Here is a 14,166-nt window from a genome sequence, read left to right as displayed (position 1 = left end):
TTTCCATTACTGAGAAAACTGTTTCACTGTTGCGTGTGGAGGTCAGACCTGGGAAACCGTGTCGGGTATTAAAATTGCTTTGAAATAGTTGTATCTGCTTGGACACCAGTTGCATCTGCGGTGTCATCATTTACCCATGAAATCCTCTATTTTTGCTTTTCACTTTCCTTTTTGCAGAATACCCTTTCTTCATTATTTTTCACCTCTGTCTTTTCTCAGCTTTCTCTGATGCAGTTGTTTGTATCTTTGCATGTGTACTGCAACTTGCCTCCAACTCTCATCTGTCTGCACTCTGGAGTTGCAGTGTTTACTAGGGATCCTCTGGCCAATCCAAATATTGATATCATGCTGGTATGAATGCTGCCCCTGTAATTCAGATGCACTGCTGTAAAATTCTCTTCTGTGACATTACTAGCTTATTTGAAGACATAAAAGTCGATGAAAAAAAAAACGTTGTCCCAAAACAAGCAGCAAAAGAAACAAAGAGAGGAGGAAAGAAATCCCGAGACAAACCCAGATCCTGAGCACAGTGGTCACTGTCACAATCCTTTTCAGAGAAGGACAGAATAATCAGGTAGTGCACGTGGTCACTGGTGAAAGTAATGTTTCAGTCATGTTGGATTTTCAGCATCATGTTAATATATTACTGATACGACTACCATCAGTTTAGACATTCAAATAATTCATTCAACCCACTGAAACATGTTTAATTATTTTATTTGAAAATCAACAACAACAACAAAAGCGTCAGACCTTCACTGCCCAGTCTATTTTATTTAATAACATTACCGTAGTTATTGCTTTGTTGACCCCTACATAAGCTGCATGTAAAGGTTCAAACTGTATGTGTCACTATTGTTACTGGAAATAATGGCCCTGTTTTTATTTAGTATTGGATCAGTGCCAGAAAAATGCGCTAGGTATCACGTGGGATAGCTTAACTCCTGAACTCACATCCAGTTGGCATCTGCAATTAAACAACTACCGTATAGAAGATAGCTTGTTTAAATGAAAGAAACGCAATGTTTAAATCATACTTCTGCCTTTGTTTTATTGTTTGTTTGTTTTTCTTTTTGTAGCTGGGTCCTTATGGGACAGCTTCCGGGTCTAGGTTCGGACCGCCTGTTAAGCTGTGTGTGATTTTCCGAACAATTTATCAACTTTTTTGCGTGGGATCGGTCGTATGCAGTGTGAATTGCCTCCCGCTAAAGTGGTGCCATTTTTTTCTTAAGTTTTTGATTTTATTTAGTTTTGTAAATTGATAAATGCCATTTTAAATGTGGACTGGAGTTTATTGTCTTTTTGGGGTCCTCCCAACCCCACAGCCACGCCTACGTCGTCGCCGTCAACGAGCTCCGCTTCCGCCTCTTTGCTATGAGGATTGTTGTTGCTAACATTGCACTTTTTTTCTTTTATTTTGTGCCCTTTGCGGCTCCTCTGGATCAAGGTGAGTTACAGCAGGGGATGGGTTGTTTTAAAGGATCCTCACAGGTCTCATATTGCACGTATCTAACTTTCTCTCTACGCCATAACGGTGCCTTTAAACCCAGCCGATATCTCAGCCCTGTCTACATTTAACATATATGACTGCAGGGTTTCTTCGACAGTGTTGGGCAAACTCCAGATAAAATCACAAGTCGGATTTATCATCTTTAATGAACTCTCAAACTTGGAAAGTCGAAGAAGCCCCACCAAGCCCGCGTTAGCAACAGTTTATTGCTTACATTTTAAAACAGACTGCTCAGCTGATGTAACCGTGTGTTCCTGCACTGTGCCTGACAATGAAAGGCAAAAAGAAAGACTTCCACGGAAACAACTTGCCCGCTCCAGCTCCTATACCCAATACAAACACTTGGGATGAGAGTTAGCTCAACCCACTACACCTTCAAAGCTACCAGGAATTATCTGCTCATGCTAGCATTAACACACACACGATTACTACAATAATTAACAACGCACAATCAGAAACATCAGAGTGGATAAAGATATAATTAATCTCGGAAAAGAAATGACATAGACCTCTCCTACAGGGGAATTATAGAAAAGGGGAGAGGCCGTAGGGGTACCCCAAATTTATAGGGTTGTACCAAAGAAGAAGAAAAGGATGAAGAGGGGCTCTAACTAATAATGAAGATAACTACAGGCTTGCAGGTCCTAAAAGTCAGCTATACCAGGAACAGTTTGGGGTTTACAATACATTTTGTGTAATAACAATATGTGATTTATGACCCTGGCTACAAAAATATAAGAAACAGATTATACATCTTTTACTGTAAAACATCCGAGTAATCAAAGTTTATCATCACGTCCACTTCTGCTTCTGATCACCAAGCCCGCAGCCTCTCATCCAGTGTCCGCACTGCCCAGCTCCGCTCCTCAGGCCTGAAGACTGTCGGATTTCACTCTGGACTCAGTTCAGTTTAGCTACAGCTCCCCTGCTGCTCAGAACAGCCAGCAGTCTTGTTATACATAAAATATAGAAATTACCTGATTTGCAAGAGCCTTTATGACTCAGAGAGTAGATACAGTCTTATTTGACACGTCAAATATCTTGATAGAAATGTTTTTGTTGCAGTTTCTGCTGCCCTCTCAAACACATCTCTCTTGAAATGCATATGTAATCACAGGGAGACTTTTTACCTGGATGGATAAATAAAGGATACACAAAAGTTCGTTGAAGGTCATTTTAAAAAGGAGCCGGAAAGTAAATAATAATAATTACAATACAAATTTTACTTGTATGGTTATTTTTTTTTCATCTGTATTCTCCGTTTGTTACTCATAGTAAACAGTGAATTTTGTGTTTATGTCACTCAGAGGTAACTGCGAGTCCTGGAGAAGATGCCATTCTTCAGTGTCAGGGTCCCGGAGATGTGGAGATCACCCTGTTGCAGTGGAGCAAACCTGAGCTTAAGTCCGATGTCTATGTATTCTTCTACAGAAACCAGCGTCTATATGAAAACTACCAGCACTCGTTCTATAAAGGCCGAGTGGAGCTGAGAGATCCATCAATGAAAGATGGAGACTGTTCAGTGATTCTAAGGAATGTCAGCATCAGGGATGCAGGAACATATGAGTGTCGCATTACAACCAGGCACACCAGAAGAAATAAGGGCGTCCAAAGTGAGTTCAAGCACTCCATCAAGCTCACAGTCAAATCCTCAGGTGAGTTTGTGGAAGTGTTACAGTTTCTTCCATAGGAAGTTTTACATTTTGCAGATGTGATGTTATTGTTGTGGTTGGTGCTATTAAGTTATTTCCCACTTCCATTGTTTGTTTTTGCATGATGGGGATCTAAAGTTTCAACAGATTTTTTTTTGTTTTTTTATCTGTACACCAACACTTTGCATTTAACTTCAGCTTTAAATTCAGAAAGTGCTGTTATTTATACATGATTCCTAAACTTGATTCAAAGTGTTCGATGTGTATTTTATAGTTTTTCACTTTGACCTTAAATAGGAAGCCCGAAAGATGCTACAAAGATGTGAGGGAGCCAATAACTGGGCTTAAAAGTTCACGTAAACCAATCGGAGAGAGAGAGCATAAACTTTAGGAGTGACATAAATGAAAATCTGGTGCATTGTTACAAAGAATGAATGTACTGACCTCGGGCTGTGAGATGTGACCAAAGTCTCATCTCAATACAAACAGTTCTCATCCCAATAACGATATATATCACAAAATAGTGCTTTTTCTGAAAATTCATTGAACACAGCTGGGCGTTGTTTACCTGGAGTCGAGTGTTTTGACCGATGCATGAAACGATACATTTTTAGACATAAGTTGTAACGGCCGCCATTTTCTTTGTATTTATTACATGGCGTGCTGCGGGGAAAAGCCTGTTCTAACGTTTGAGTCTAAGGTTTATTTTGAGCACTTGACGGCTCTTTTTTGCTTCTCATCGGTAAACTCTCTCCATACTCTTTCACGTGATTCTGGTGATTGAAGAGGTTTGTGGTCTTTGAGTCTGTAGTGCGGACCGTTTTGCGGTAAAATTTAGTATAGATTTCATAGTACAGTTTTCTGTCAGATGTTGCATGTCCATGTCCATGCTACAGAGGTAGCCTCTTGCCTTTAGGAATAAGGTCCTCCATTTGTTTTGACTGGTCCTTCTGTTTGGAGCTACCTGGTTCTGCCTCATCTTAACTGGTCATGCTGGTATTCTCTGTGCCTGCATCCACACGGTGACCATTGAAACGATGAAAAGATATTGCCCCCCCCCCCCCCCCCCCCGTTTTAAATCAATAAAATGTTGATCACAAAAAAAGAAAAAATATTGCTGTAAACTAGGGCTGGGCCATATTATACCGTTCATGGTAATACCGGTATAATGTTAGGCAACGATAGGAAAATGAAATATCGCGATAGAATGGGAGTAAAACGCGCATGCGCAGTGCCTTTGTTTTCATACGCACATGGCCGATTGTTGAGTGAAACAGATGAACCAGAATTGGTTTGTAAAAATGGTGCAACTTCAGTGATGTGGAACTGGTTTGGTGTTTGTCCATCAGATACACGACAAAGCACATTTTTTTTGCAGAACATGCAAGCGGCCGTCGGACTAAGATGCCCTTAAATCTGGGAGTAATCTGGGTCCTAAACTCCGTATCTTCAGGTCAAACGAACACTGCAGCATCACTAAGAGTTAGAAACTGTAAATTCTTTCATCTTTAATAAAACGATCAGCATTGCTGCTTTACCAGGTGAAACTATGAAGTTTAACTTCCAGGCATCCATGAAAACAAAATGTATTACATTTAACGGAGTTAGAAGTTAGCAGGAAGCTAGCGGAAGTTAGCTCGCTAGTTTCGCTAGTTACCTAAGCATGATATAGCATGTTCTGACTGAAAGATTTCTGAAAAAAATCAAACGTACAGCTCTGCTATCACTTCCAACATGAAGACAGGAAACTAAACAGCAGTGACGTTTGTAGGGTTACTGAAGTTGGGCTAGCTGGTATATAATTATGTGCTACGTGATCGCTAGCGACACAGCTATGTTAGCATAACATAAACAGTGAAGCTGGAGGACGAACACTAACACTTTTCCACTTATAAAAGTTAACGTTAAGGTTCCTCATGGTTAGAGACAAATGCAATCGCATGGTAGGATACTGTAAACGGACCAAACTTCAGTCAGGAGAACAACTGAGATAATCCATCCACAATACAAGGTTAGTCATTAATATACTGCAACAACATGGGAATAGAGCAGCTGCCAGAGAATTCAACATTAATGAATCAATGGTACAGAAGTGGAGGAAGCAAGAAGAATGAGTTTAATAAAGTTTGATTTATCTGACTGCTTTGTTTCGCTTAATGTGCCTTATAATCAGTGTTGGGACTAACGCGTTATTAAGTAACGCGTTACAGTAACTGCGTTATTATTGTGGTAACGAGCACGGTAACTAGTTATTATGCCAAAATCAGGAACGCGTTAGTCGTTACTGGGATTTAGATAGGGTCGTTACTCGTTACTTCGTGTGGTGGCTATCGCGGAGCTTCCACAGATTCAGTAACATTAGCAAGTGGTGGAGGCCAGCAGGTGGATGAGAGAAAGCAACACGTTCTCGGGCTGGAGAAAGGGGACGCAGAAGCAAAAGAGACCCGAGGCGGCCGCCGGTCCAAGTGTGAACTGAACTTCAGGTAAGAAGTTATGACCTGCAGTCTCTCTGGGTCAGATATGAACCAAGTTTAGGTGGAGTTTATTTTCGTTATGCTGATTTTTTCCGTACTGCGTGCTAGCTAGCATGACGGAGTTTCTATACAGCTGGGTGGGTGCTATGAAGTTAATGATGTTGAACTTTATTTTGTGCATAAGTTATTAGAGTTGCCAACCGTCCCGTCTGGTATTCAGAGAAAATATTATGCGTTTCTTATTGAGGTGAAAAGGAACAGAGTTTGTCCCGTAATTCAGCTACAATGAAAAAGGCACAAAGCTGGAGTTATTCTGTGTCTTTGCTGCACAGCTGCCTCTTCTTTCATTCTCCCCCCTCCCTCTCCCATTTCTACTTCAATCATAAAACTGATCAATGATCAGCTGATCGGCTCTCTTGTTTGTTTATCGCCCACTTTGCGCCGAAGAGGAAACCAGCACATGTCGTGCTAACCAACAGCAGCACGTTTAAGCTTGATCAGCTGTTGTTAGAATTTATTTAATATTAATTTCTAGTATCAGCTGATGTTTGCTGGAGCCACAGCTGCAAAAAAGCTGCTGGTCATGATATCGGTTTGTATATCTGGTGAGAGGGAAACATGAAGATGAAACCAGGAGATGTTCTTACTGAATCATCAGAGCTGAACAGGTGATGGAGAAACAGGTTTACCTTTTAGGTGACATGAATGAGTTGAAGGGAAGTTATGAACTGTTTCTGAGAGACAAATAACACCAGGATCCTTTTTTAGGTAGCTGACAGCTGGTAACTGTGCAGGTGCGGATCTAGCAAAGTGTTGCCAGGGGGCCAGGTAGAGCATTAACAGGGAAAGGGGGGCACAAAGAAATACTTTTCTATCTTATTCTCATTTAAAATGTCTAGCTTTTAACAAATAATTATCTGAATCTTACAACAAACGATTGATAGATTGATGCATATATACCATCAAAACAGTGTACATCACTGTCACAACAGCGTTTGTTTTCATTCAAAGGCTTTATGATTTTTCCTATAATGGTGGGCCAGTCTCTAGTCAAAATGTCCGGGCCAATTTTCTGTTCCAGTCCAGCCCTGTAAGCAGCTCATCTGCAGTCTGGTGTTACCAACATCTTCCTATTCAGAAGGCAGAATTTCCGAGTTCTGAGTACAATCGAAAGCACCACGACTGCAGTTTTTGTGTTGGATGTAAAAGGCGCACATGACACTGTGACGTAGGCTAGAATCATGGCAGCAGTCAATGACGGTCCAGGCGTGGGATTTCTCTCGTGGAAATATGCACATTATCTTTTCCTGTCTATTGGTAGGTGGCACAGTGCACCTGTGGCAAGTAAACAAGCTAGAAGACTGGCAAAGTTATGGAAGCAACACATTAACAAGAGAATTCTGAGTAAAACCAAAGTTACTTTCCCTAGTAACTAGTTACTTTGAAAGTAACGAGTAACTTGAAGTAACTGAGTTACTTTTGAGAGAAGTAACTAGTAACTAGTAATGTAACTAAGTTACTATTTTAAAGTAACTTACCCAACACTGCTTATAATGGTTATGCTCAGGATATGTCAGCCCATTTCTACTGGAAATGCCTTTTGGTTAAACTTTCAGCAAGGAATTTGCATTTGCACTGTTACCTTTTTATAAAGCTTTAATGTACATAAAAACCAGCTTCTTGTTTAAGTGAAAATAAATGATAGGTTGTCTTTTTGCGCTAGTAATGTTGTGGAGTTGTATTTTGTCTCGCATCAATTATATCGTCGGTTATATCGTTATCGCAAATTTTCAAATATATATCGTGATACATATTTTTGGCCATATCGCCCTGCTCTACTGTAAACAATATTATGCGACACCACGAAACAAGCGATAGCTTAGGATATGAGGCGATAGACATTTTAATTTCATCATCCGATATATATTGTCATATCGCGCAGCCCTATACTGACCAGTTCAGCAACACCAAAAGGCCTGAAAGACCACAGAAAACAACTATGGTAAATGGTAAACGGCCTGTATTTGTATAGCGCTTTACTAGGCCCTAAGAACCCCAAAGTGTTTTACACATCCAGTCATCCACCCGTTCACACACACATTTAAACACTAGTGATAGGAAGCTACATTGTAGCCACAGCCACCCTGGGGCGCACTGACAGAGGTGAGGCTGCCGGACACTGGCGCCACCGAGCCCTCTGACCACCACCAGTAGGCAACGGGTGAAGTGTCTTAAGTCACGACTAAAGTAGATGATGACAGAATTATTTCAATTGTTTTTAAAAAAGAAAAAAAAAGCCTTGGCCCGTCTCTCAAGGAGAGACAGCAATCTCAATGTCAAGTTCTGCAATGAAGGCAAGCCTTTATGGTTGGAAATAGAAGTGTTTACAACAAGGTGCAAATGAAGATTACACTCAAGACCAGCAAGGCCAGATTAGACGTTAACAGAATACATTTTAAAAGAGCCTTTACAGTTCCTGTGCACATTCCATCATTGATGCTGTGGTGAGATCAGACAGTCTACAGATAATAACATGACCCCTCCTGGTGGCAAATGATAGCAGCTAGAGCAGGGCGATATGACCAAAAATATGTATCACGATATACATTTAAAAATTTGCGATAACGATATAACTGACAATATAATTGACACTAGACAAAACACTTTACAACTCCACAACTTTATTAGTGCAAAAAGAAAAACATCAATGTATTTTCACTTAAACAAGCAGCTGTTTATTATGTGCATTAAAGTTACATAAAAATTTAACAGTGCAAATGCAAATTCCTTGCTGACAGTTTAACCAAAAGGCATTTCCAGTGGAAATTGGCCGACATATCCTCAGCATAACCATGTATAATATCCACAAAACTTAAAAAGAGGTTATACACACACAACACGGTAATATTATGTTGAAGCACAGTTTGTATCACTCCGCGAGGCTCCTGCCTACGATAGCCGTAATGCTCCGACAACCCATCAAGCGGTGCAGCTTCATAGTTTAGCAAAGTCGTGCTAAACATTTGACAGATTTTCGAGCGCCGTGTACGACATAAAATCGTTTCGAGGTCAGTAAACACAACCAGAATTCATACATAAGGCACACGGGATTATAAGGGGCACTGTCGATTTTCAGAAAAATCAAAGGATTGATTTTAAGTGTGCCGTATTTTCCAAAAACACGGTAATAACGACGGCCTGCTAGCATACGCTACCAAAAATAGTGCTTTGTTGTGTATCTGACGGATGAAAGCTAAACCAGTTCCACATCACTGAAGTTGCAGCATTTTTACAAACCAGTTTCATTCAACGATCCGCTTTCGCTCTTCTCATTCTGCGTCGCCGCCATGTGCGTATGTAAACAAAGGCACTGCGCATGCGCGTTTTACCCATATTCTATCACGATATGTCATTTTCCTATCGTTGCCCAACATTACACCGGTATTACCGTGATATAGCCCAGCCCTAATAGCAGTGCAGCAGTAACAGAAGTAATGGCAAAGATGTTATTTCTGAAATAAAGTCAATTGTTAATTTTTATCCAATTTTAAGTAAGATTGGACAAATGAGTATTTAAGGGTTGTTTTGGGGGCTGTGACGTCACAGGTGACTTAAAAAAACATTAGAAACACATTCTAAGTGATAATAGTAAAGTAGAGCAGTCCACACTGTCTTGCTCGTCTGCACCTCACCCCTCAGCTCTCCTGCTCAGGTCTGAAAGCTGTTTCGATGCTCTGCTCTGGATTTCATTCTGTATTTGTTAGATAAGTTCTCCACATGCTGGTCTGTCTGTGCTGTGCAGCACAGCCAGCAATCTGTCGGTTCTCACACATTTCTCACACTCTCCCTTGCTCAACATCCCATTGCCAGCCCGGCAGTAATTATTCAGCTGTTATCTAAATACAGTACTCTATATATTTATTTATCAACCACATCTAGCTAGCTCTGGTTCACTTTAAAATGTGTGCAAACAGTTGTGCTGCTAGGCAACCTGGTGTGCAGCATTAGTGGTTTTACATTCACATCTGTAGAGGCAAAATGATGTCCTTGGCAGTTTTTGGTATCATATTTTTCTTTTTCTTTTTTTCTAAATCCACACATTCCCAAAATTCAGTATTTGGCGATTAAGCCCTGGTCTTCCTCTCTGTGGTCACGTGATTTTTAACACAGCTTAATTAACTGTGAGTTTGTATAATTTATGTTTTTGTGTTGCTCTTATTATAAAAGACGTTGTGATCACACTCCTGTGTTGTTCAGCAGTTATTACTGGTGCAGCTGCACATTCATTTGATTTCTTATCAGATTTTCAGATTGATTCTACATGTTAGGCTTCCAACAAAAATGAAAACAAATTAAAAGATCAAGTAAATTTTGGATCTACCAAAATCTTTTCCTTCTTAGGATGGTTCTGGTTTACTTCAGCTTGATGACTAAGAAAGCTTTTTGGAAGAAGGAGAATCCCAAAGTAATTAATCTTTTAATGAAAGCATGATGTTTCAAAAACTATTTCAAAACTACCAAAGCACATTATCCAGCAATGACCAAAATATATCATAGCTTTTTCAGTAGGAGTGAGGTTGGCTGTACTCAGAGTTATTATGAATAAAGGCAGGCTAACCCATGTGCTGCCAGAGCCTCTGAATGACCTGAAGATATATTTTAGAGTGTCTGCTAACTCTGTCTGCACACTCTTTCTGCTCTGCAGGTTTCACGGATGAAGACACCGAGAATGGAGGAGAAAAGGTTCGAGAAGAGAAGGTCAGAGTAGAGAAGGATGGAGGAAAGAGTAATTGGTATCTTTCACTGATAACTGGTGTGCCAATCACTTTTTTTATTTTTGCTATACCTGCTGTTGTAATTATCTACAAAAGACTAAAAAAATGTATGAAAAGTCCTGAAAAAGCACTAAATAACAGATCTGAATCCTTACTTCTTTCCTCCTGAATGACTGTGGGTCCTGCTGTTGCACAGCAATGAAAACATCTTTGTAAGACTACTAGAGATCCATGCTGCATTAGTCTTGTTTTTGTCCATTTATGATGGTTCAAAATGCTCAGTTTAACCACAATAATAAATATCTGCACAGGTTACTCTCAGGAATCAGATTCTCTTGTCAAGTGAGGAAAGGAAGTAGTGTGGGCAAACTGTCGTTATGGGTCGTGACCTGTAAATTATACAGGTTGTTACGCACATTATTAAGTATTTGAAGATCTTCACTTTTATTACCTCTACAGCCAGTCAGCCTGCCCCCTTCCCTGACATCAGTCCAGTTCTGCCAAAAAGGCTAAAGCTTCAGAGTCTGCTGTCAAAGCTGCTACCTCTCAGTTTATTACAGAGGTCACTGTTGTAGCTCGTCTGCACGGGGCAGTGGTTTACTTCTTCTAAAGTGTTTAAACCCACATACCACATTTTATTAATCAATCACTACCAAAAATACGTTTATTTTAGTGAAATAAAGGTCAGCACAGGTTCATTATCAGAGGACATGTTGCTGATATCAAGAGTAAAAAGGACCAGCGCTGTATGTTTAAACCTGTGAAGCCTTAATCTGTGTTATTTTTCTATGCAAATATTTTGTATTTTTGTATGTTTTCAAAATCATTAGCACGGACACATCATTAATCACAGTGTAATATATATATGTATATATCTAATCACTTTATTTTTCAGCAACATGTAAAGTTTCGAGTGTACTTGTCATGTTTAATGTTCTTTTTATAATGGCATTTTTAAGCATCACTTTGTCACCTTTTAATCGATCTTAACTATGTATATTCTGTTAGTACAAGCTCGAGCTGGACTGGAGTCGTGCTGACATGTAATAAACAAAAACACAAACTATCAAGAAGATTTTTTGTTATTTTGAGTGTTTCTTTCGTTTTTTAATTGCAGGGAGTGTAATTAGAGCGGAGGGGTGTACAATGAACTCAGATCAATGGCTTAGCAAGGTACAACGTATATCTCTGTTTACCTGGATAAATCATCATTGTAAGTTACGCTGAACACTTAATATAACTTGTTCCTGACCAGGTCTAGAGTTTTGGTTTAAAACTGCCTGGATGGGAAAGATTTTCATTGAGTCTTTTATTGGCAGCATGTTAAAATACTCACTAACAGTATTCACTGTTAGTGAGAACTTCATGCAATTTTCAAAGATTACTTCTAAATATCTATATGTTAAAATATTGTGTTCACTTAAAAATAGATATATGTATACGGAAAACATCACACTGGAAAACAACCAGCAATTTATTAAAAAAAAAAAAAAGAAAGAAATTATTAGCCATCAGTGAGCCAGTCACAGTCTTATAAACAGAGACTGTTACAAATTCTTTGTTCGTGGATTTTGTTTTTAGTTGGTATTCCCTGTTTTAGCTACAAGCTAAGTTGCTGTTTCCTGATTGGCTGCAAAATTTTGTTGCATTTACAGGAAGAAGGATTTGATTTAAACTTGCAAACTTGAATGTAAATTAGATGTAAAATTGTCACAAGAGGGCTCAGTAAGAGGATGCAAGTGTGAAGGCCAGTGCAAGGTACATAGACATTAGAAAACATAGAAAGTGTGTGTGACAGTGTACACACAGATCTGCGGGCCAAGTTTTGTCCCAACACACGGACCACAGTTGTTAAAATGATGTGTAGGTTTAAATCTGGGACTCCCCACCATTTGACCTTAGAACTGAAGAAGCTTCTTGGATGAGAGGTGAAACGTCTTCAAGTAACTTGAAGAAGTCCAGACGCTTTTCTTTGCAAGCTCTTTTGACTACGATGACCTGGATGACTGAAAACCTTCACAGACAAAGAGACAGAACAGACTCTCTGCTATCTATAATCCAGTTCTGAGATCCCTTCCCAGACGCCTTAATGCCCACTAACCTCCTGGGCCATCTGACCTCAGGAAATCACATTGTTGGGTTTATTAACCCTTTAAGACCTACCATAGAACCAAGTCCGCCAGAGCTTATATTATATTTTTACATGCTGTGGAGCCATTTTTGGGAGCATTTCAAGTTGCTATACATCAATACAACAATTATAACCCAGATTTTAATATGTCTGCATTAAGTGTATCGTAATTACATAAATTGCAAAAAGTGCAATAAACTACAAAAAAATTGAAAATCGTTTTGTTTTTTAACATATATTTCTAGTTAGAGAAATTTAAGAGGCTTATCCCTCAAAACTGTAAATACAAAAAAGTTGCACAAAATAGTTTCCCACCACAGAAAATTTATTTTGAGTGTCTTCATAGTTTTATTTTTGAAATACACCAATTTTTATATACTGCAGGAAAAACGAAAATAAATATAGTGCAAATTTGCAAAAAAGCAGCATATGCATCAAAATAAACTATTTCCAGCAGTGCAATATGAGTCCTAAGCATCCCAGAAACGACACAGAAAGTCATAAAGTCAAACATAACTTTTAAAAACACCAGTATAGGCTCATGAGGCCCTGATGGTAAAAAATACATTTCCGCGAAAATGACGTCACTTCCGGTTTTGGGCAGGTCATAGCGGACATGTGAAAGTTCGCGCTGACGTCTATTCCAACGTAGGAAGTGTTATGAACAGCTGATCGGATCGGCAAAGCGTGTTTCTGGAATATTATGTTTTTGTTGCTGCAAGTGCTTTTTATGCAGTTTTTGCAAAGCTATATGTGGAAGGAAACCGTGACCTAGGACAAGCTGATGGCATAAGATGTAAGTACAACTCCTCCGGTTTCATATGCAAAAAAAATTTTTGCGCTAGCTTACGCCGTTGCAGTGCTACCGGGATTTTAAAATAGTTATGCAAAACAGAGCGTGCCCGCTCCGATCGGTTTTAAAGGGTTAAAGTACAAAACCCCACTGGAACACAAGACCACCAACTGCACGGCAAAAACAAGACACAAGTCAGAGCTCTTTGTCTCGTGGGCCGCGTGGGAAGTCAGTCAAGGCCAAGTTCACCTTCCTTTCTTCACCTGTCCTTAGCCAACTTCAACTGACTCCCTGTTATTGTCAACAAGCGGTCATACATGAATATGCAATTACAAATACACATGACAGTCTTAAGCAGGCATATCTGAGCAACAGCGTTATCTGTATTCAGTGTGTGTGTGTGGATGCATGTGTGTGTGTTTTCAGCCATACCATACATAGACATACTTCCTTATCAACCTTTCCAGTTGCACCAAACAACGTGAACTTAACAGGTGTAAGAGGTATGCTGAAAGAGCAGAAACGAGCATCTCACTAAACTATAAAACAGGAACTTGCAATAGGTCATATTTCAAATGAACATTTAAAGCTGTGAAGTCTTGCACTTTAATAGAATAGAACAGTCTGTTTCCTAAAGCTATAATGGAAATTATAACGTCGAGACTGCTTCCTAGTAACAATAATAATATTAATAACAAGGTGCAATAAATACACTCTTCTTCTTTTCATAACTGAAATTAGTTTACTGTGTTGTGTTGTACGCAGTGCCGATGTGGTTTTCCAATTCCATTGTACTATTGTACTATGTATAACTGTGCAATGACAATAAAG

At 39.4% G+C, this 14,166-nt stretch overlaps 1 protein-coding gene across 1 annotated transcript; it reads left to right on the top strand.

Moving 5' to 3' along the window:
• Positions 1-1,121: 1,121 nt before the first annotated feature.
• LOC309701996 (coxsackievirus and adenovirus receptor homolog) lies at positions 1,122-11,486 on the top strand. The gene is made up of 3 exons (XM_082526367.1): positions 1,122-1,447; positions 2,818-3,165; positions 10,342-11,486. The coding sequence occupies exons 1-3, from the start codon at positions 1,375-1,377 to the stop codon at positions 10,578-10,580; spliced, it is 660 nt and encodes a 219-aa protein (XP_082382493.1). The 5' UTR covers positions 1,122-1,374; the 3' UTR covers positions 10,581-11,486.
• Positions 11,487-14,166: the final 2,680 nt, after the last annotated feature.

This window comes from Aulonocara stuartgranti (genome assembly GCF_965226115.1).
Source record: "Aulonocara stuartgranti genome assembly, chromosome: 3".
NCBI lineage: Eukaryota > Metazoa > Chordata > Actinopteri > Cichliformes > Cichlidae > Aulonocara > Aulonocara stuartgranti.
This window is presented reverse-complemented; position numbering and strand designations above follow the sequence as displayed.